We start from the raw sequence: 21,016 nt of genomic DNA, 5'->3' as shown, positions 1-21,016 counted from the left end.
TGGAGGAGACATGGTGCTGTGTGCTGAGGCAAAGGTACAGCACTAGTTCGACGGGTGGTTGCTCCAGTGCCCTCATCTATAAGGGGTGCTCAGGCTGGTTGACGAGGACTGGGCACAACCAGTTGGGACAGCAGTCAAGGCCTTGCAGGCAGAGTGGTTTGCCATACACAATCATCTGTAAGTCCATGCCATTTATGCAGTAACTGATGGACATCGTTATGCCCCAGGACCCAGGCCACAGCTGTGTGGACTATAGCAGCATGGGCAGCTTGCCCAAGCCCCCACCTTGGCTTGGTACCCATGGCAACATGTCACCTTCAGGCATCTAGCAGCCAATTTGGCCAAGCTCTCCAGCTGAAGTCTCCACCAGCAGCTCTCAGAGCCTAGGCCAGCACTTGCCACATCAGCTCCCCAGCCCTAACCCCCACCATAAGGCATGGCCAGCCATAACACAACCAGCCACCAGCAATGCCAGCTCCCACCAGCTGGACAGCTGCCACCTGCACCCCACCATCCAAGGACACTGCTTGGAGCCACATGCTATTGCCAACAGCTGTAACCACATGGACCTGCCAGCCTTGCCAGCCCTGGCCATGTGGTAAGGCCTGCAATGGGGAAAGGGCCCTCCCTGCCCTGGCCCTAACACCTGCTCCTGCCCATGGCCCCTGCCCCTCCCCTCCCTCCCCACCCAGACTACCCACACTCCCCTGGCCCCAGGTTCTCTCCCACATCATGCAGGGAGGTGGGAAACAGTGCCAAACTTTATCAACCATCCTGTGCCCCCACAGCTAGGCAGGCACAGGTCTTTCATATGCTGAGGAATATATTGATGCCAGCAGTGATGTCCTCATCAGCAGCAAGGGGCAGGGACATGTAGCACAGCCATAGGTAGACCCCTAGGTAGTGGCAGAGGTTGTGGGGAATTGCCCTCCATGCCATCAAAGCTCAGGGTCCTCTGCCAGGTGCACAGGTATGCCCACGGCACCATGGCCATCAACAGGGTTTAGTGGGTTGGGCACCTCTTGGTCCACACAAATATCTCCTTGTGCACTGCTTGGGACACTTGCAGCAGGGGCACACTTGGGGAACAGCACTGATATGGGGTGGGGCTTTCACTGGAGTGTATCCCCAGAAAAGACCCCTGGGAGAATGATGAGGGCCCAGCCAACTCCATATCCCAGTCATCCAAGCGCTCCAAGCCCCCTGAGGCCAGCTGCTGTAGGCTGGATGGCATTTCAGCAGAGCAGCTGGCCTGTTGGATGGTGGGGGAAGCAGGGTCTGGAGCTGCCCCAGCAGCACGTGCTGCCAGGACCCTGGCCTGTCCCACTCTGGGAAGGGGGTGGGGGAGGAAGGTTGCCTATGGACAGCACCCAGCAGCCCACCAGCCCCAGGAGACTAAGTGGGGACAGGGGACTTGGCCAGTAGCCAACAGGGCCTAGGCCTGCCCAACCAACTTACTATGGTCCCTGGGGACTGGTGCATGCCTGACCCCTGATCTGAGGCCAGGCAGCTCACGGCCCCTGGTACAGAGCAGCTTATCTCTGAAAATGTTTAAAACTCACCCAAACAGTTTCTTTCTCATGGCTCTACAGGGCCTGAAGCTGCATGCAAGAGAGAGGCCACACTTAGCAGCTGGGATGCAGCCTCAGGGTCTCCTCCACCCACAGCTGGGGCCCTGCAGATGCATCAGCTACACCAAAGGAAGACCCTCAATGGGATGCTCCTCCTAGACTACCTGGTCATGACCTCAGAGGCCACGGTCATGGCTTCACAACCCAACCCCCTGCCCCTTCCCCATCAGCTGATGAATACTTGAACCTTGCGGGCGGATAACCTGCCCCACCAGGATAGGTGGTGGGCGGCAGATGAGGCCTGCCAGGACAGGTGGTGGGTGGAGGATGTCACCCATGAGTAGGTGTAGGAATGGCATGAGGAGGTGTGGGAGGCACAGCTACTGGCCCTGAAACACAAGTGGGTGGAGACCCTGTGGGAGCAGAATGCCATGCTAGCCTGGGAAATGCAGGCCATGGACAATAACTACCAGGTTCTGGACACCATTTTGGCCCTGGCAGTCATCTTCATTGTTCCCACTGCCCAGCCCCTGACCCTAGCCCCACATGCCCCCTGGCAGCAACCCACTACCCAGCAGCAGGCCCCCTTCTGGGCCTGGGAGGTGATCCTGTGCCACCTCCAGCAGCCAGGAGTCCCTGGCCCAGCCCCTGCCCCAGGTCCAGTGCCACGCAGCCCCTGCCACCTGGGCTTAGCCCCACCATGTGGATGCAGAGCTGGAGGTGCCTGCAGTGAGGACAGGACTGAATGCCATCCTGCTGGTCCTGGACACCAGGTGCCAGAGGGGGAGCCACCTGTGCTGGGGGACCACTGGCCACTGTCACCCCTGGGTGAGCCCCCTGCCCTCTGGGATCACCTTGGAAGAATGGCCAGAGGCTGTGGTGCTGGCTGCCTGTCCCTGGGCTCTGCCCCCTTGGTGCTCCCACCCCATGGCCCCTCACCCCAAGACAGCACACAAAGGACACTGTACTTAGTTTTCATGAGGAAGAAGTTGTTTTATTGTTGATGGGTGGGTGGTGGAGGGGCTCTGTTGAGGGGAGAGGAGGGAGGGGGGGTCTGGTTGATATGAGAAGAATAAAAACTTGTTCTTGTGAGACATGTCTGCAGTAAGCGTGGTGCTGGGCATGAGCAGGTGGATAGAAGGGTTCTGTGAACAGCGGTGCAGGCAGCTTAAAGCAGGCAGTGCTGGAGGAGGTGGTACACCAGTGCCTCCCACACTTGGTTCCTTGGCCTCCACTGCCAGGTTCATGGCTCTCCTGGGGCCTTAGTGTGGGGCGGGAGGGACTGCCCCTGCTGCCCCAGGTGGTGCTCCCACTGCCAAGGGTCTTCTCCATGTGCCATGCCTCCTTTACTCAGGCTTCAAGGAACAGCTCCCACCAGGACTGTCAGATGTTAAGCAACACACAAGCCATGATGATGAGCCAGGAATGGTTGTCCTTGGTGAACTTGAGGTGGGCAGTAAGGGTGTGCCAGCGGCCCTTGAGGCGGCTGACAGGGCACTCCACCAAGTTATGGGTATAGCCCAGGCAGTGGTTGAAGGGAGCCTAGCAGGGCTCCAGCTGGCCTTTTTTGGGCTGCATGAGCCAGGGCTGGAGCTGGTAGGTGGGGTCCCCCATGAGGAAGGGAAGAACCACCATAGCATCCAGCTGCAGGTCCGGCACCCCTGGTGTGAAGCAGCCAGGCTTGGCAGGCCAGAGCTCCTGAAGAAGCATGGGCATTGTCCTTCCAGCCAGCACTCAAGGGTGTGAAGGCCCCATGACGGTCCATGATAACCAGCAGCACAGTGGGGTGAAAGCCCCTCTGGCTGTAATAGAAGTGGTCACCATGGCGGCGTGCAGGTGATGGTGATGTGGGTCCCATCCAGGGCCCTGATGCACTGGGGGAATCCCAAGGCATAGAACCCTGCCATCATCTCCAGGGGGTAGTGCACATGGAGCACAGTGTCCATAAGCATGTCCTGGGGGGCACCACAAACCTCCAGGACAGCCTTCCCAGTGGTGGCCTTGCCCAGGCCAAACAGATGGCTGGTGTGCCATAGGCTGGAAGGAAGGCGTGGTCAGCTGGAGCAGGGCAAGGGCCATCTGGGTGTCCATGGTGAGGGGTAGCCACATGCCAGTGTCCTGCTGTTCCTGGTGTGGCCAGAACTGCTCCAGAAGATCCTGATGTGTGGGATGGGTCATGAAGAATGCCTTCAGCCACTGTTTATCATCCCAGGTATGCTGGATGATGTGCCACCACCATTCCTGGCTGGCCCTGTGGGCCCTGAGGCAGCAGAGATGGAGGTCCAGGAGGATGAGGGTAGCCTTAGTGGTGGCCTCCTGGAACCTGTTGTCAATGTCATTGCTGGGGTCCAGTCAAGCAGACCAGATCAAGGTGGCAGGTGCCTGGCAGTGGTCCTGGAACAGTGGTTGGTGGACAGGAAGGCAGTCGCTTCACATGGGGGAGCGAGATGGCTGTGGGCCAGGTGGCAGTTGTCATGATGGGCCAGCAGAGCCAGCACGGTGTCCAGCAGGAGTGTGGGACACCATCCATTGCTGCCAGGGGGAGTGGCAGGAGCAGCCATGGTGCGGGGAGGCAGAGGTGGTGATGAGAGCACTGCCATGTGCCGCCCCTTCTCATGGCCAGGAAAGTGGCTGGCCAGGCAGCAGTGAGCATGGATGCCTTTTGGAAAGGGCTGCCAGCTGCTGGCAACTGCGCTCAGAGCCTGGAGCTCCCCCTGGTGGTGACAGGGATCCATTTCAGGGCCCCAGGAAGTGGGAGCAGATTGACAGCAAATCTGCTCCCCATTCCCTGCATGTGCAGATGCCTGCCTGGCACCATTTACTCACAAGTAATTTACTTATGAGTAAACTTGTTCTGCATCAAATGCATGTGTAGCTGCACCCAGAGAGACATTATTAGAGAATATGCAGAACTTAACAACATCCAGAAAGATGAGGGTGAACTCCTGATCAAGTGAGGACTCATGGGGACCAGTGTGTCAAGTGATAAGATCCAAAAATGCTTGTGTTAATCTGATACAAATAAGCACTTGCCTCTATGGCTGCAGACCCAGCTTCCCCCATTTTCCTCCTGCAGGCCAGCCACTCTTTTGTGCTGCCACCAAACCCATGGCACCTGAATGGGGATCCCAGATGACTGGGCACAGGGTTTGCCTTGATTCCCCTCCTGGTTACTCCTTATAACCTTCTTCCCAATTTTATAGCTATCTTTAGCTCCCTGCATAATTTCCCGTGGCTGCTTTCTTTTTTTATGAAACAGCACTTTTCTGGGGAAGAACAGTTTTACCACTGTTGGTTTTGTGGCAGTAACCAAAACACTGAATGCCTTACAAGCCTGTTTTAAGGCATCATGTCCCTGAAAGGCACTCAGATTCCAGGGACATGTGCCTTTTTCTTGGACCCATTTCTCTACCAGTGTCTGGTCACCACCAGTGGGAGGATACTGGTCTGGGGTTGTCATTCTTATCAATAGGTCATGAACCTAGTCACTAAGAAGGACTAGGTACTATAATTTGCAAGTGTCTCAGGTATCCCTTTCCCAAGGCCCAAAATAACCTACTTCCATGGTTAGACCCTAGGAACTTTAGGGTCTAAACAATGACCTACCTCAGTAATATCTAAAAGGCTAAACAGACAACATACGTCCACAGTTGCCTGATGACCTACATCCACAATCATGTCTGGGGGAAGACCTTGTCTAAAGGCTAAAAAGATGACCTCCAGCCACGATCATCTGATAATTTACATCTGAAAATGGCTCACCAAAAGCATCTGGAAATGTCTCTTAGCTAAAAGGGAGGCGTACACCCAATGGAAGGGAGGGGCCATCACCAGGGAGGACTATACTGCGGTTGCTCGGGGATGCAGGGGGACAATTAGGAAGACCAAGTCGGAGATGGAACTGGGACTAGCTACCCGGATCAAGGACAACAAGAAGTCCTTTTTTAAAAACATAGGGGGCAAAAAGAAGGCACCGGGTAACGTGGGGCCCCTGCAAGACACGCTAGGAAATTGGGTCGTCACACCAGATGACAAAGCTGACATATTTAATGACTTCTTTGTCTCCGTTTTCCTGAGCAGGGACCAGATCAGCCCTCACACTGAGCCCCCCTCAGGCCCCAGGGGAAGCGCACCTAGGCCAAGGGTTAGTGAGGATCTAGTCAAGGAACTTCTGGAGGGACTGGAAGTATTTAAATCAGCTGGTCCAGACAATCTCCACCCCAGAGTGCTGAGGGAATTAGCTGAGGTCATTGCGGGACCCCTGGCACGGCTTTACGAGCACTCATGGTGCTCTGGTGTGGTGTCAGAGAACTGGAAGATGGCCAATATGGTTCCCATCTTCAAAAAAGGGAAGAAGGCGGACCCGGGAAACTATAGGCCAGTTAGTCTTACCTCGATCCTGGATAAGCTTTTGAGAGAATTATTCTGACACATGTCCACAAGAGGCCAGCAGGGGAGATTATGCTTAGGGGCAACCAATATGGGTTCATTAGAGGCAGGTCCTGTCAGACCAACCTGGTGGCCTTCTATGACCAGGTCACCAAATCCTTGGATGCAGGTGTAGCTGTGGACGTAGTCTTTTTGGACTTTAGGACGGCCTTTGACACTGTGTCACACCCCATTCTCATTAAAAAATTAGGAGATTGTGGTGTCGATGCCTACACAATCAGATGGGTTGCCAATTGGCTGGAGGGCCACACCCAGAGAACAGTGGATGGGTCATTTTCGACCTGGAGGGATGTGGACAGTGGGGTCCCCCAGGGCTCGGTCCTCAGGCCCTCACTGTTCAACATCTTCAACAGTGACTTGGACGAGGGGGTGAAAAGCATCCTGTTCAAATTCACAGATGACACTAAGATGTGGGGAGAAGTGGGCATGCTAGAAGGGAGGGACAGGCTGCAATTCGATCTTGACAGGTTACAGGGGTGGGCGGATGAGAATAAGATGGGATTCAACACTGACAAGTGCAAGGTGATGCACCTAGGGAGAAAGAACCAGCACCATACCTACAGGCTGGGGAACTCCCTTCTCATCAGCACAGAGGCAGAAAAGGATCTTGGTGTCATCATTGATGCCAAGATGAATATGGGCCGGCAGTGTGGGGAGGCAGTCAGGAAGGCCAACCGTACCTTGTCATGCATCCACAGATGCATCTCAAGCAGGTCCAAGGAGGTGATACTCCCCTTCTATATGATATTGGTCAGGCTGCAGCTGGAGTACTGCATCCAGTTCCGGGCGCCGCACTTCAAGAGGGATGTGGACAACATGGAGAGGGTCCAGAGGAGGCCACTCGCATGATCGGGGACAGCAGAGCAGGCCCTACAAGGAGAGGCTACGAGACCTGAACCTGTTCAGCCTCCACAAGAGAAGGCTGAGGGGGGATCTGGTGGTCATCTACAAACTGGCCAAGGGAGACCAGCAGGCAATGGGAGAGTCCCTGTTCCTCAAGCACTCCTTGGAGTAACAAGGAATAATGGCCATAAGCTGACTGAGAGTAGATTCAGGTTAGATATCAGGAGGCGCTACTTCACTGTCAGGGTGGCTAGGATATGGAACCAACTTCCAAGGGAAATGGTGCTTGCTCCTACCTTGGGGGTTCTCAAAAGGAGGCTACATAGACACCTTGCCAGGGTCATTTGACCCCAGCATTGTTTCCTGCCCATAGCAGGGGACTGGACTTGATGATCTGCTCAGGTCCCTTCTGACCCTACCAACTATGCTATGGAACTATGAAGCTGCTTGCCGCTGCAAGCTCCCTGCTGCCCTGGTAATGCACCCCTTATGCGTGCTGCTGCTTTGAGGGGTGCAACCCCATGCTGCTGCTGTCACTGCAGCCCTGCACACAGGAGGCGTGTCACCAGGGCAGCACAGAGCTTGCAGCAATGAACAGCTTCTCTGTACAACTCTGCTCTTTCCTGCCGCACTGAGTTACATCCTTTGGGTTGCAGAGAGCCCAGGGAAAGGAAGCAGTGCAGATCTCATGGAAGCAAGGAGCTTCTCCATGTGGTTCTGCTCTTTCCTGCCACCCAGTTTTCCTCCCCCAGGGCCTCCACAGCTCAGTAGGCATGACCCAGCATGGCAGGGAAGAGCAGAGGTTCACAGAAAAGCTGCCTACTGCTGTAAGCTCCATGCTGCCCTGGCAACATGCCTCCTGTACATGGGACTGCAATGAGAACAATGGTGCGCACCCCTCAAAGCACCAACACACACAGGGGGCAGGTCACCAGGGAGCTCACAGTGGTGAACAGCTTTTCCGTGCTTCCTCACTTTTCCCTGCCATGCTGGGTCATGCCCACCAGGCTGCAGAGGCCCCAGGGGAGGGCAGCAGGATAATGGCCTGTGCCTGTCCCCCACATAGACCTGGGGAGTGCAGACCTTGTCCCTATCAGGAGTGTGGGCAGTGGCAGGGAGCAAAGTGAGACCCATTGTTGGCGAGGTCTCAGGAGCAGAGGATGGCCCAGAGACCTCTGATTGTATCATTGCTTGGTGTTTGAATACCTCCATTAGTGGATGGCAGTACCAATAATGCAGCACATTACACACAGGGTTTGTCTGCTTCTGAGCCCTTGCTACTTCATGTTAGAAAGCAGCCCTCATATTCTTGGCCTTCACCCTGCACTGAATCACTGTCTTGTTGTGTCCCCACCCAACAAGTCTCCTGGACACATTGAGGTATATATGCAAGTTTGCACTCAGAATGTTGCCAATGATGAACTGGGTTAACACTTCAGGGTTCCCCAACACCTTAACCAGGCTTGTAGCTTCTGTATAGGCTCAAGTGGTCCTAGTCTTACATGCCCTGGTTTACTCTCTTCTCTCCCGGGTCTGCTTTATTCTCTCCTCAGCGTCAGACATCTTGGATCAATAAGGTGATAGCTGTACCCCGCAGCTGTGTCCTCAATTTATAGGTCTCCAGGTGACCTGGTCAAATAAAGTTCACCCCCTCCAACCCTCATTTTGGTGCAACAAGTTTATACAACAGATATTCTGGTGCCATCCTGGCAACTTTGTTTCTTATGGGCAAACTTGCTCAGGATGGGTTTTTGTAATTTTTGGTGCCTAAAATATGTGGACGGTGTAGCTAATAAATGAGCCATGTACTGACAGGTATGCCAATGAGGGTCACCCACACAGTCTCTTCTGGGTGATGGTGCAACAGAGGGCTACCCCCCAGTCACCCATCTGCATCTCGAGCAGGTCCAAAGAGGTGATTCTCCCCCTTTGCAGCTCTGGTCAGGCTGCAGCTGGAGTATTGCGTCCAGTTCTGGGCACCATATTTCAAGAGGGATGTCGACAGCATGGAGAGGGTCCAGAGGAGGGCCACTTGTATGATCAGGGGACAGCAGGGCAGGCCCTATAAGGAAGGCTACAGGACCTGAACCTGTTCAGCCTCCAAAAGAGAAGGCTGAGGGGGGATCTTGTGGCCTGTTATAAACTAGTCAGGAGGGATCAGCAGGCACTAGGTGAGTCACTGTTAGGAGTGACCAGGAATAACGGTCACAAGCTAGCAGAGGGTAGGTTTAGGTTAGCTATCAGGAGGCGCTACTTCGCAGTCAGGGCGGCTAGGGTCTGGAACCAGCTTCCAAAAGAAGTGGTGCAGGCTCCTACCCTGGGGGTGTTTAAGAGGAGGTTAGATGAACATCTTGCTGGGGTCATTTGACCCCAGTACTCTTTCCTGCCATGGCAGGGGTTGGACTAGATGATCTGCTCAGGTCCCTTCCGACCCTAGAAACTATGAAACTATGTCAAGGCAGTGGTGCATTTTTCACACTTTCTTACATGTCTGGTGAGGCAATGAGTGATAATATGAATGAATGCTGACAGAAATTACCTGATATTCATAAAACAGGTCTGCTTAACTCTCAAGCAGGCTCACAGATTGCCTGTGTAGAAATACATTTATCCAGGCCTCTAACCTGACTAAGAAAAGAGAGTGAAAAAAAAAATGAGAAAGATGCTGATGCTGTATGTTTAAGAATATTCTAAGATTAGAAAAACCCTTCTGCTTTATTATGACTTTTACAGTTCTTTGGGAACAAGTGTTTCTTCCTTTCCTTAAATCAACAAGAAGGTGATAACAGTTCTCAAAACAAAATGTGTTGCTGAGCAAGCAACTGTTATGTGTAACAACCGAATGATCTTGTCTTTCAAGGTTGCTTTGTTTAAATCATGTGTCTGTTTTCACAGTCTTCGGTATAAAAAGGTATATTAACTTGCAGAAGGGAGGAGTTCTGTTTAGAACCCTCCTTGTGATCGCTTGTATGAGCTCCAGTAAAATCAGACTGGGTCTGCTAATTCTAATACCAAAACACAATGCAAGGTTTGATTTCTTCCACACCTGCCATGTATGATAGCAGCCCACAGTGAATGCCAGCATGCCCACCAGGTCTGTGCTTCCTCTCTGTCAACTCCAGGCAAATCATGATAAGCAAAGGAATATCAAGTCAATTCTTTCCGCAATGGGTACGAGAGCAACAAATGAAAATATGAGTAGTATTAGAATTCAGATCAGGAGTTGGATTAGGATTAGAATTAGGATTAGCGTGGGATGGCACAACAGCACCACCTTGGCCCCTTGTTCCAACCAGCACAGCACATGCACAGGCATGATAAGGCTCACAACTTTATTTTTCATCTCTTTTCCTTTCCCCAGAGCTGGGCAGGACTGTGGCACTCACACGCTGAGAAAGGCGTCAGTTCCTGCTGTGATGCTGTCTTCAGTGTCAGGGTCATGTGACAGGTATCCATCGAGCCATCAGTAAAGGTTGTGTGGCAGGCCATGCTTGCCCCCTGTGCCATCATAGCTAAGAATCTCCAACCAGAAGTGCAGGTGTGCCTGGGGCACCAGCAGGATGAGCAGAAGCAAGTCATAATGGTTTGGGCAACCTTCAGCCTGCACAAAGAGCTCATTATGCATGGCCCGGGGAACATGCAGCAGTGATATGCTCTGGGCACATTGGCATCTTGGGGGGTGACTGTCCCTGGGGTGGCAGTGTAGCAAGACCCCCATGACAGTTTTTCTGCAGGCCCACATGACTTGATCCTAAGTGCCAACAGTTGTGCAGCAGCAGAGCAGTTGTCTTCAATGGGCAAACAGGGGGGTGGGAAAAGTGTTCAGAGCAGCAGCAGCAGTTACCTATGGCCATCACCCAGCAGGGTGCTGGACACTGTGGACCAATCTGGGAAGCAGGGGGGTCATCCAGTGGCCCCTGGGCCACTGCGTCTGACCAGTTGACTTACCTTTCTCACTGGGCACTCTGGTGCACAGCCAAGCCCCAATCTGAGGAAAAGCAGTTGAAGGCACTTGGTGCTGAGCATCTCATCTGTGAAATGTTGCAAGGTTTCACAAACAGTTTCTGTCTCTTGGCTCTGCAGAGCCAACTTCTGTACATGGGGGAGAATCCAGCTCAGGGTCCCAAACACCTCAACATCACATTATCATGACAATAGAGGGCCGGTGGTGGAGTGATCCAAGAACCGGCAGGAACTGGAAGAAGAAAAGAGGAAGCCACACTTCCGGAGCAGCTGCTCGATGCAGCTGGAATGTCATCAAAAGTGGAGGGAGAGATGACAAGAGGAGTGGGGGCATGGTGGAGAGAGACAAGGTGGGACTCCAACTGGCAGTCAGCTGGGGAGAGGAGTCGGCCTTCAGCTGCAGAGAGGAATTGGTCATCAGCTGCAGGGAACAGTCAGCTGTCAGCTCGTTGGAGAAGATGAGAGACAGCGTCTATCTGGAAGAGATAGAATAGAAAAAGAGAAAACAAAGAAGGTCTAATGGAGTCGGTTCAACATTGAGGAGGCGAGGATCAGACAGAGAGAAGCAGCGGAGACATATACTAACAAGTGAACTTGTCTTGAATCCTTAATTTACAAAAGAATTCGGTCGAGAGAAAACTCCCTTGTAAAAGAGAAGAATACAACAAGCTGGCTCCAATTTAACGTACTTAAAGGTGAAATCAATTTATTTTTTGAGACACTCATATTTTCATAGTTTCTAGGGTCAGAAGGGACCTGAACAAATCATCAAGTCCACTGGGCAGGAACGAGTGCTGGGATCATAATACCCCAGACAGATATCTATCCAACTTCCTCTAGAAGACCCCCCAAGGTAGGGGAGAGCACACCTCCCTTGGGAGCCCATTGCAGAGCCTGGCAGCCCTAACTGTAAAGTAATGCCTCCTAGTATCAAGCCTGAACCTACTCTCAATCAATTTGTGGCTGTTATTCCTTGTTATGCCAGGTGGGGCCCGGGGGAACAGAACCTCACCTATTTTCCACTGGTCCCCCTGGTGAGTTTATAGAGGGCCACCAGTAGGGCTGTGTGAGGCTTCAGACCATTCTTTGGATCTGGAAAAGCTTCAGATGCTTAGGCATCCAAAGCAGCATGTCTGGATTGAAGCGCTGACTTTGTTAGGCTTTCCAAAGTGGTGTGGAGCTTCCGAATCGCTTCAGAAAAGCTTCGGAGCTGCTTCAGATATCCAGCCATAGGGTATAATGGGGAAATCAATGAAATATCTATAACTGTGTTGCTGTTTGTATGATTTGAATGAAACTTGTAAGGGTGGTAGCCTCTGCAGAGAGCATAAAGCCTACCAAATTTCAAGAAGATTGGTACAGGCATTTGGGGGGAACTACACCCCAAATTCCTGAAAGCAAAACTCATGTCATGTGTATGTGTTACATCACATGGTGGTGAAAACTGCAGGGATGGTGGTCCCTGCTAAGTCCACAAAGCCTGCCAAGTTTCAAGAAGATTGGTGCAGGAGTTTGAGGGGAACTGCTCCTCAAGGTTCTGACAGGCAAAACTCATGACATAGATGACCGTGTGCGTGTTAAGGCGCAGCAGGCTGAAAACTGCAGGGCCCTGCTGAAGCCACAAAGCCTGCCAATGTATTGTTGCTTTTTTGTTATTAGTCTGTATCAATAAATTCACCTATTATCAACTGACAGGTGTTATGGTCGGTCTGAGGGTTGTGCCCACCCGGAACAAAGTTATAAGGGCTGGGTTCCTAAAATCCAGTGTCAACAGGATGCCTGTGCAGGCAGTGAGTGCTTCCCAAGACTGTCTGCTACCTGCAGTGCCAGAACCAGATGGCTGCAATTTGCTTTTTTACCAGGAAATGCAGTCACTCCCGGCTGCCTGCATAAAGTGGTCAGGCAGTTTTATATTGCTTGCATTAAGCAGGGGTGGGTTATGGGGTGATGGTGCCCCTGGCAGTCAAGGCACCCCTTCAGGAGCAGTATAGCACAGCGAGGCACCCTGGCCATGGCCATCCAGGGCAGGCAGTGCACATCTCCTCCTCTCCAGCCAGACCACGGCCAAAGACTAGTGGCAGATGGCAGCTGAGGCTTCAGGGGGATGTGTTCTGGGAGTTAAGGGATTACCCAATTGCTGGCACCCTCTGCTGTAAATGAGTACCAAAGAAATCAGCCAGGTAGATTGTTATGTGGAGCCCCCTGTCGTAACTTACTGTGAATAGGTACTGAGCTTTGTTTGTTTAAACACTGTCACTTGTACACAGTGATGAAACAAATTGAAACACACCTTGTTAATTTTGAAAAAACTTTCTAATTTAGTGAGGATTAAACCCCCTAAAACTTGCATAGGCTTTTTCAAACATATGTATAGGTCTTCTATCTTTTGGACTACATACAATACTATGCCAAGGGCAGTCCATAGCCCTGAAGCCTTTGTTGTACAGAACTGGTCTGTGCATCTTTTACAGCACTGTAATTTAGAGCACTTTTAATAGCTCTATAAAGTTGCTTCCTTTAGAACTAAATAACACCAACTGTGCCAGTAGTGTATGGTTATTTTTAGCTGCTATGTCGCCGTAGCAATGCACTATAGCAAGGGAGCGCATCACTATGGCAGCATAGCTGCAGCATCACAGTCCATGCCCACTGATGCTATGTTGCTGTAGTGTGTTGTTATAGTGACTTAGTGGCTTGTGTAGATGCACCCACTGAAAGGCAAAGGCAAGCTAGACTTCCTTTATGAATCGCAACAATTTCACAGGTTTAGTTTGGATAAGACCCCAAAAGCCTCTCTGCATCTCTTGGCTCTCATGAATAGGGCTTGAAACCTCATGAATGCAGGTTTTCTTAAGAGGCTCCTGGTATTTCCTAGAGAACTACCATAAGCAACAGCCTCTCCTATGGTAATTCTGAAATTCCACACTGCTTCTGACTGCACCTGGAAATAAAGCAGAAGCACAGATCCCAATAAGAGAAAATAAGTGACCCAGCAATGATGGAAGAATGCAATGGGGGCTATGAGGCTTTATTCTTGTTCTGAAACCTTCACTTGCTCTTCATATGTTACCTGAGAATATATGAAACCTAATGAAAGTTCTGTGCAACCAGCATTGTTGCAAGTTTGCACCATCCATGAAGAAACAAGGATTAGTCTTAAGGCTACCATTTCTAGAAACTGTGCATCGAGTGAGGTACTCATTGGTACTGCTTCCCGTAGGGCAGCGAGGGCTTGGGATGGTAGACAGATGTTGTGCAGGGATTCTGCATTACACAATGATGCTGCACTACACCTACAAAAGTTTCTGGGTTTTTTTCTTACAAGGAAAATTGTGAGATGTGGTTAGCTTCTCCACATCTGTCATATTAGGGGGAATGCGATCAATGAGTGAAACAGTACTGTGTGCCTTCATGAGCAGTGAGCAATGTGGTACTCTGTGTGTGCGCACACATATGACAGTGAGTGCATTTACACAAATGCATGAACAGTTACTGATTCTCTGTGGGCATTCTAGGTCATTCATTTTATCTTTAGCTTCTCCCAGTCAAAGTGGGGAGGGATTCTATTTCCATTTGTGCGTTTAAGTGGTATCATAGAAGCTGATGGTGGGCGCATCCAGCTGAAGAGATCCCACTGTCAAAAAAAATCTCACACCTAAAAAAAAAAAGGTGGAACAGAACATGTGACAGCAGTGTGTGCCACCTGAAACCAGTGCCAGTTAGACAGCTAAAAAGCTTCTGTGTAAATCATATAAAATTAGGGCAGGAAGGGACCTCAGGAGGTCATCTAGTCCAATCCCCTGCTCAAGGCAAGACCAGCCCCAACTAGATCATCCCACCCAAAGCTTTGTCTAGCCAGGTCTTAAAAAACCTCCAGGGATGGAGATTCCATAGTCACTCTGGGTAACCTCTTCCAGTGTTTTACTACCCTCCTAGTGAAAAAAAATTCTTTCTAAAATTTAACCTGAACTTCCCTTGCTGCAACTTGAAACTGTTTCTCCTGTTCCATCATCTGCCACCACCGGGCAAATCCAGACAAGCCTGCCTCTTGCAGCATCTCAAACCCCTTTGAGACGCTGCAAGAGGCACATGCAAGAATGAGAAAATGTTCCCTGCACTGCAAGTTCGCAGCATGGGGGCAAAATGAGAACTCTGGATATCCAGGGGTCAAAAAAATCCTGCAGAAATAAAAAGCAGGACAGGGCACGGTCCCAGACCATGCCCCAAGGCAACCAAAGGCTGGGTCCTCCATAGAGACACTCTGGCTGCCATAGCATCTATATGGTTAGCCCTTGCCCTGGGACTGAAGCAGGGAGCTGGACCCAGGCTCCACTGCCAGTAAGTAAGAGGTTGGGGGGCTGGAGAAAGGGGGACTCCCACCAGCCCACCCACTCCCCCAAGCCCACAAACAAACTCTGGCAGTTCTAGCTGCTGTCTGGGTCACTGCCTGCACAGCCCCAGCAGCCCCAGCCCAGGCCTTGCTGCCTTCTGCCCCCTGGGAGCAGGGGGTTCTGTCAGGAGGCCCCAGAACCCCCAAAGACCCTGCTCCTGGGGTGAAAGAGACTTCTTAAAAAAAAAATTATTTTTTGAAGTGCCAGAGACTGGGTTGGGGGGGCAGCCTTGGGTGGTTCAGGGAGTGGGGGAGCAGGAGCCAGTGGGAGATAGCAAAACATATATTCATAAAACAATAAAGTGAATGCTAAATACATATGATGATGGAAACACTGGTAGTCTTCCAAAATTGCTTTAACACTGTAGATATATCAATAAAACATTGCCAAACTGATTGCTCTCTCCCCCCCCCCCCTCTAGTGGTCTTTTGTTTTAAATTGTGGAGGAACATAGGTTTGGGGGGATATTTTACAGAGTGACTTTAGGATTTTAAAAAATCAGGAATTTTTCAGTTTTCAAATAGGGAACACCAGAATTCCTGCTAGCGGGGCCAGTGGCAGGACCATGCCTGTTCAGAGCTGGCACCTCAGACCCAGCTGGCTGTAGCTGACTTCCTGGCCAAGTGGGGCCAGGAGGATATGCTTTGACAGTTCAGGTCAGGGCACCACACCTGGAATATCTTCTGGATGATAGCTGCCCAGATGGCAGGGCAGGGGGCACACATGGCAGTAGTGCTGCACAAGGCCAATTTTGCAGCCACAGGCCACTGGCAGCTGGCCCAGAGGGGCAGATGTCTCATTCGGGTCTGGCAGGTGCGCAGCAGGTCACAGCCAGGCAGCAGCCCCCACTACCAGACTGCTGCAGTGGGCGAAGGGTGTAGGGATCTCTCAGGGATACTTCAGCAGTCCAGCTGGCACAAAGGGTAGTGTCCCCAGGTACCAATTGGCTGGGCTCTAGAAGCTCCTGAGAGCAAGTAACCCTGAGCTACTTGATAGGGAAGTTTTTTATACTGCTGAGCACAGCACAGGTGCTGGCCCTGTGCTCTAGCTGCCCCTGGCTGCAGATCCAGGAGGAGCCAGGTAGGGTTATTTTGCCCCAGGTTGCATAATTTGCTCCACAGCAAAAACAGATGTCCAGGAATGTGCGCAGAGGCAAAAAGCCTGGGCTCAAATTTGCATTGCTTCTATTTGAGCTGCTGCAAGTGCATGTGCTTGCATGTGTGGATGTGCCCACTGAGAACAGGTCTGTCTCCGTCCTCTTTCAAACCCCACTTCAGGGAGTTGACAGCTGCTATTAAATCCCCTATCAGCCTCCTCTTCTTTGGACTAGATAATCCCAGTTCCCTCAGAAGTCATGTGCCCCAGCCTCCACACCATTTTTGTTGCCCTCTGCTGGACTCCCTCCAATTTGTCCACGTCCCTTCTGTAGCAGGGGGCCCAAAACTAAACACAATACCCTAGATGTCCCCTGATGCATCTTAAGGCTGTTTCTCCTAGTCCTATACCCTACAGCAGAGGTTCTCAAACTGTGGTCCATGGACCACCACTGGCCCACAAGGTCCATTCCGGTGGTCCACAGAAAGGCTGTGAAACAATTGAGAGCATCTGTACTTGTAAGGCAAGATGACTGATATTTAATATGAATATCGTGAGCCTTGATTTGTAGAACAAAAAAAAGTTTAAGTGGTCCATCCAGACCCTCAGAAATTTTCAAGTAGTTCACGAAAAAGAAAGGTTGAGAACCACTGCCCAACAGCAAGAGGAAAGCCCATCATGATCCTCTCTCTAATCACCCTTCAGGTATTTGAAGCCTGTTATCAAATCCCCACTCAATCTTCTCTTCTCCAGACTAGCTCTGTCAGCCTTTTTTCATACATCTTTTCTCCTAGGCTCCCTGATCATCATGATAGAGGCACAAGTTTAATTTTGGTGCCTGTGGTAACTCAGGGTATGTGGAGGGAGTGCTTACCTCCTTGTGTAGGTTATGGTGGCAGCAGCCCCAGCCCCAGCATGGGATACAGCAGTGGCACAGGTTTTTAGGGTCTGCATTCTGGTGCCCCCTCAGAATCAGAACCCAGTACTTGTGTCTCGGTCACCCCCTCACTCCAAGTTATGCTACTGAAAGATATTATCCCCAGGTAGTACATCTCTGCACTCACCACTTTTCCATGCTGCCTCAGAAAGCATCTCTACTAAGGCACTGCTGTAGAGTGTCTTCTGATATGGACTCAAGGCTTCACATTTCCCTTATATACTGTAATCCACAGCCAGCCTTTAGGGAGGAAGAGGAGGCTCATGTTAAAAACTCCTGCCATAAGTCCAGTTGATGGTACATTAATTCTAAGTAGCAATAATTCTCAGACTTGCATAATTCCTAGTTCAACAAGCATGGAGAAGGATTATTGCCTTTACTCAGTACTAGTCAGACAGAGGGGAGTTTCACCTCTGTCAGTTCCCTGATGGTTTGTTCTCCCACGGTTGATCCCCATGAGTGGGAATGTGCATTTCCTGGGGCCAATTAGCAGCATATTATTGCTGCTGCTAGTTGTCTCTAGGGAACGCCCCTGCACACACGTTCTGGCATAGGAAGTATTCCCAGGGCAACTGGGCTGTGCCCAGCAACCTTACCTGGAGTCTTGGGGGTCTCCTTGGGCTCCAGGGTGGCAGTCCAGATCCATAGAGCCTGGTCACCAGCCAGAGTATGGCTCTGGCCAGCCGGGCTCCAGTTTTGGGCAGTGCATCCTGCCACCATTTGCACCACCCTGCTTTTTTCTGGTGCAGGTTTTTTTGACATGGGGATCTCCTGGTGTTAACCCCCCTCCCCCCACCCCCACTGTGCTGCAAATTAGCAGTGCAGCAAATTCCTGCATGTGTAGCATATGCAGGTTTTGGTACTGAAGATGGATCTGCAATGCTGCAAACTACATGTTGACTTCAGAAAAGCCGACTTTGACAAGCTCAAGAGGCTTGTCGGTCAGGCCCTTAGGGACCATGACCCCAGGGAGATGGGACATTAGCCTGACTTCTATCCTGGGGAAGATCTTAGAAAAGTTTATTAAGGAGGCCATCCTTGAGGGACTGGCCCAGGCTAACATTCTAAGGGACAGCCAGCACGGGTTTGTTGCGGGTAGGTCTTGTTTGACCAATCTCATTTCCTTCTATGACCTATCACCTGGACAAGGGAGATGAGATTGATGTCATATATCTTGACTTCAAAAAAGCTTTTGATCTGGTATCCCACGATCACCTTTTGGCCAAACTGCCCAGTTGTGGCCTTGGCTCCACCACTATCTGCTGGCTGGGAAATTGGCTCCGTGGTCGGACCCAGAGGGTTGTGATTGATGGCAGTCAGTCATCGTGGTGCCCTGTGACCAGTGGGGTCCCTCAAGGCTCTGTCCTGGGACCCATACTGTTCAACATCTTCATTAACGATGTGGACATTGGAGTCAGGAGTGGACTGGCCAAGTTCGCCGATGACACCAAACTTTGGGGCAAATCATTCACGCCAGAAGATAGGCGGGTGATCCAGGCTGACCTGGACAAACTCACCAAATGGGCAGACGAAAACCTGATGGTGTTTAACACCGATAAATGCAAGGTTCTCCACCTTGGGAGGAAAAACCTGCAGCATGCTTATAGGCTCGGCAGTGCTACATTGGATAGCACTATGGAAGAAAGAGACTTGGGCGTCATCATTGACCACAAGATGAACATGAGCCTGCAATGCGATGCTGCAGCTAATAAAACGACCAAAACACTGCCTTGCATCCATAGATGCTTCTCGAGCAAATCCCGGGATGTCATTCTCTCCTTGCACTCAGACTTGGTGAGGTCGCAGCTGGAGTACTGCGTCCAGTTTTGGGCTCCACAATTCAAAAAGGATGTGGAGAAGCTTGAGAGAGTCCAGAGGAGAGCCACGCGCATGATCAGAGGTCAGGAAAACAGATCTTACGATGATAGGCTGAAAGACATGGGACTCTTTAGCCTGGAAAAGCGCAGGCTCAGGGGTGATCTGATGGCCACCTATAAGTTTATCAGGGGTGACCACCAGGATCTGGGGGAACATTTGTTCACCAGAGCGCCCCAAGGGATGACTAGGTCGAATGGTCACAAACTCCTGCAAGACCATTACAGGCTGGACATAAGGAAGAATTTCTTTACTGTTCGAGCCCCCAAGGTCTGGAACAGTCTGCCAGCGGAGGTGGTTCAAGCACCTACATTGAACACCTTCAAGAGTAAATTGGATGCTTATCTTGCTGGGATCCTATGACCCCAGCTGACTTCCTGCCCTTTGGGCAGGGGGCTGGACTCGATGATCTCTCGAGGTCCCTTCCAACCCTAATGTTTACAAAATCTATGAAATCTATGTGCTTGCTTGTCTGGACATGCCCCAGTGTCAAGATGCCAAAGGTAAAAAGCAGCCACATGGCTATCAGATATTGTCAGAAAAAACAAAACTAAGTGCATAAATGTATGTACTCAGTGGAAAACAAGTGAATGGTACCCACAGGGGGGCATCCTGAGCCCTGGGGAAGTGCCTCATAGCACAGGACAAAGGGATGGGTTCAAATGCTGCCAACGACAACTGAAATCAGAATCAGATGTTTAGAAATATCCAAACATGTGTTATAGACCAGTATCATAGAAACATGGTCACTGCATGGTCCCATGCTGCACACAGGGCTACAAAGATATTTGGATAAATTAAAAAGATGTTGAAAGCTGTGTAGGCTGCAAAGTCATACTGATCCAAGCTACAGCCCAGAGAGAGTTGTCGGTGATTGACTGCATTAAATTCCTGACACTATTGGGCACATCTACACATGCCCCTGACTGCGCAGTTGTTACTGCATAGTCATGTAGTACTCGCTAAAGCAACTACTAAGAGACTGCACAGCAACCGCCATAACCGCACAGTCTTGGGGGAACATGTCATATCAGACCCTACTGTGCATCACTGTTCATGTCCGCTGACGCTATGTTGCCATAGCATGGTGGCAGAAGGCCACCTCTGTTTCTCCCCAAAAATTGCTCTGTGACAATTTGGTTAAGAAGGGCCCTGCAGAGGGTCTTTAGGTAACCTGAGCTGGGTACATTCCTGAGGGAGGGGGGAAAACCTGCTCCCTCTGCCTATGTGACTGGCATCACATACCTGGGTGAGGGGCTTGGACTACCTGGGAGCTAGAAATTGCCAGTCTGCCCAGCAACTAATGATGCATTTCAAATTGGTTGGCTCTCAGCCAACAGGTGCTGCCCTCCATTGGAGCAGGTAAATGAGGTCATAAGGGCTATACAGAAGTTAAGGACTGCCCAGGAGAAGCGGCCAGCAGCCATGAGGAAGTCAGAGAGAGAAGAGCTGGAGCATCTGAAGCTCCCCCTCCCCCTCTCTCTCGGAACTGCCTGCCTCCAGAGGGAATCTCCATCTGCCTATGGATGATACTTGTGAGTAAGCTACCTGAGATCTAACTAGATATATAGCTTGCAGTAACTCAGATGCATGATCAAAGGCTTCCCAGCCATGCCAGTTTGCTCTATGGGATTTCTCTGATATTGCTCTACCCTATTCCAAACCTACTCCTTGTAGCCAATAGAGTTCTCCTTTGTACCTAGCATGGGAGACTCGTTGGGTGTGGGTCTAGATTATGCCTTGGGGCCCCCTTGGTTTGGCCGACTAAGGGAGACCACTATTTGTGCTTCCAACAGAGGGAAGCACCCCCAAGTGCTTGAAGCAAGTCAAGTACCCTCGAGAGCTACTAGGCCTGCATTTCACAGGGTGCACAGAGCCAGAATAAAGCCCAG

At 51.1% G+C, this 21,016-nt stretch overlaps 1 protein-coding gene across 3 annotated transcripts in view; it reads right to left on the bottom strand.

Annotated features, from left to right (window-relative positions):
• The window catches only part of NDUFA11 (NADH:ubiquinone oxidoreductase subunit A11), a 73,518-nt gene that overhangs the window by 21,430 nt on the left and 31,072 nt on the right, over positions 1-21,016 (bottom strand). Inside the window, exon 5 of one of the 3 annotated variants that reach the window (XM_090027804.1) lies at positions 2,557-11,302. The exons of 1 other annotated variant lie outside the window; for it this stretch is intronic. In XM_090027804.1, the coding sequence (XP_089883930.1) occupies positions 11,261-11,302 (42 nt within the window). In that variant the 3' untranslated portion in view covers positions 2,557-11,260. Of the gene's footprint in view, positions 1-2,556; positions 11,303-17,438; positions 17,490-21,016 lie in introns of those variants that run through there. One more of the 3 variants, XM_090027805.1, reaches the window with a different exon arrangement.

The sequence above is a fragment of the Crocodylus siamensis genome, chromosome 14 (genome assembly GCF_052110815.1).
Source record: "Crocodylus siamensis isolate JL-2025a chromosome 14, ASM5211081v1, whole genome shotgun sequence".
In the NCBI taxonomy this organism is placed as follows: Eukaryota; Metazoa; Chordata; order Crocodylia; family Crocodylidae; genus Crocodylus; species Crocodylus siamensis.
Note: the sequence above shows the minus strand (reverse complement) of the source record. Positions and strands in the feature narration are given on the sequence as shown.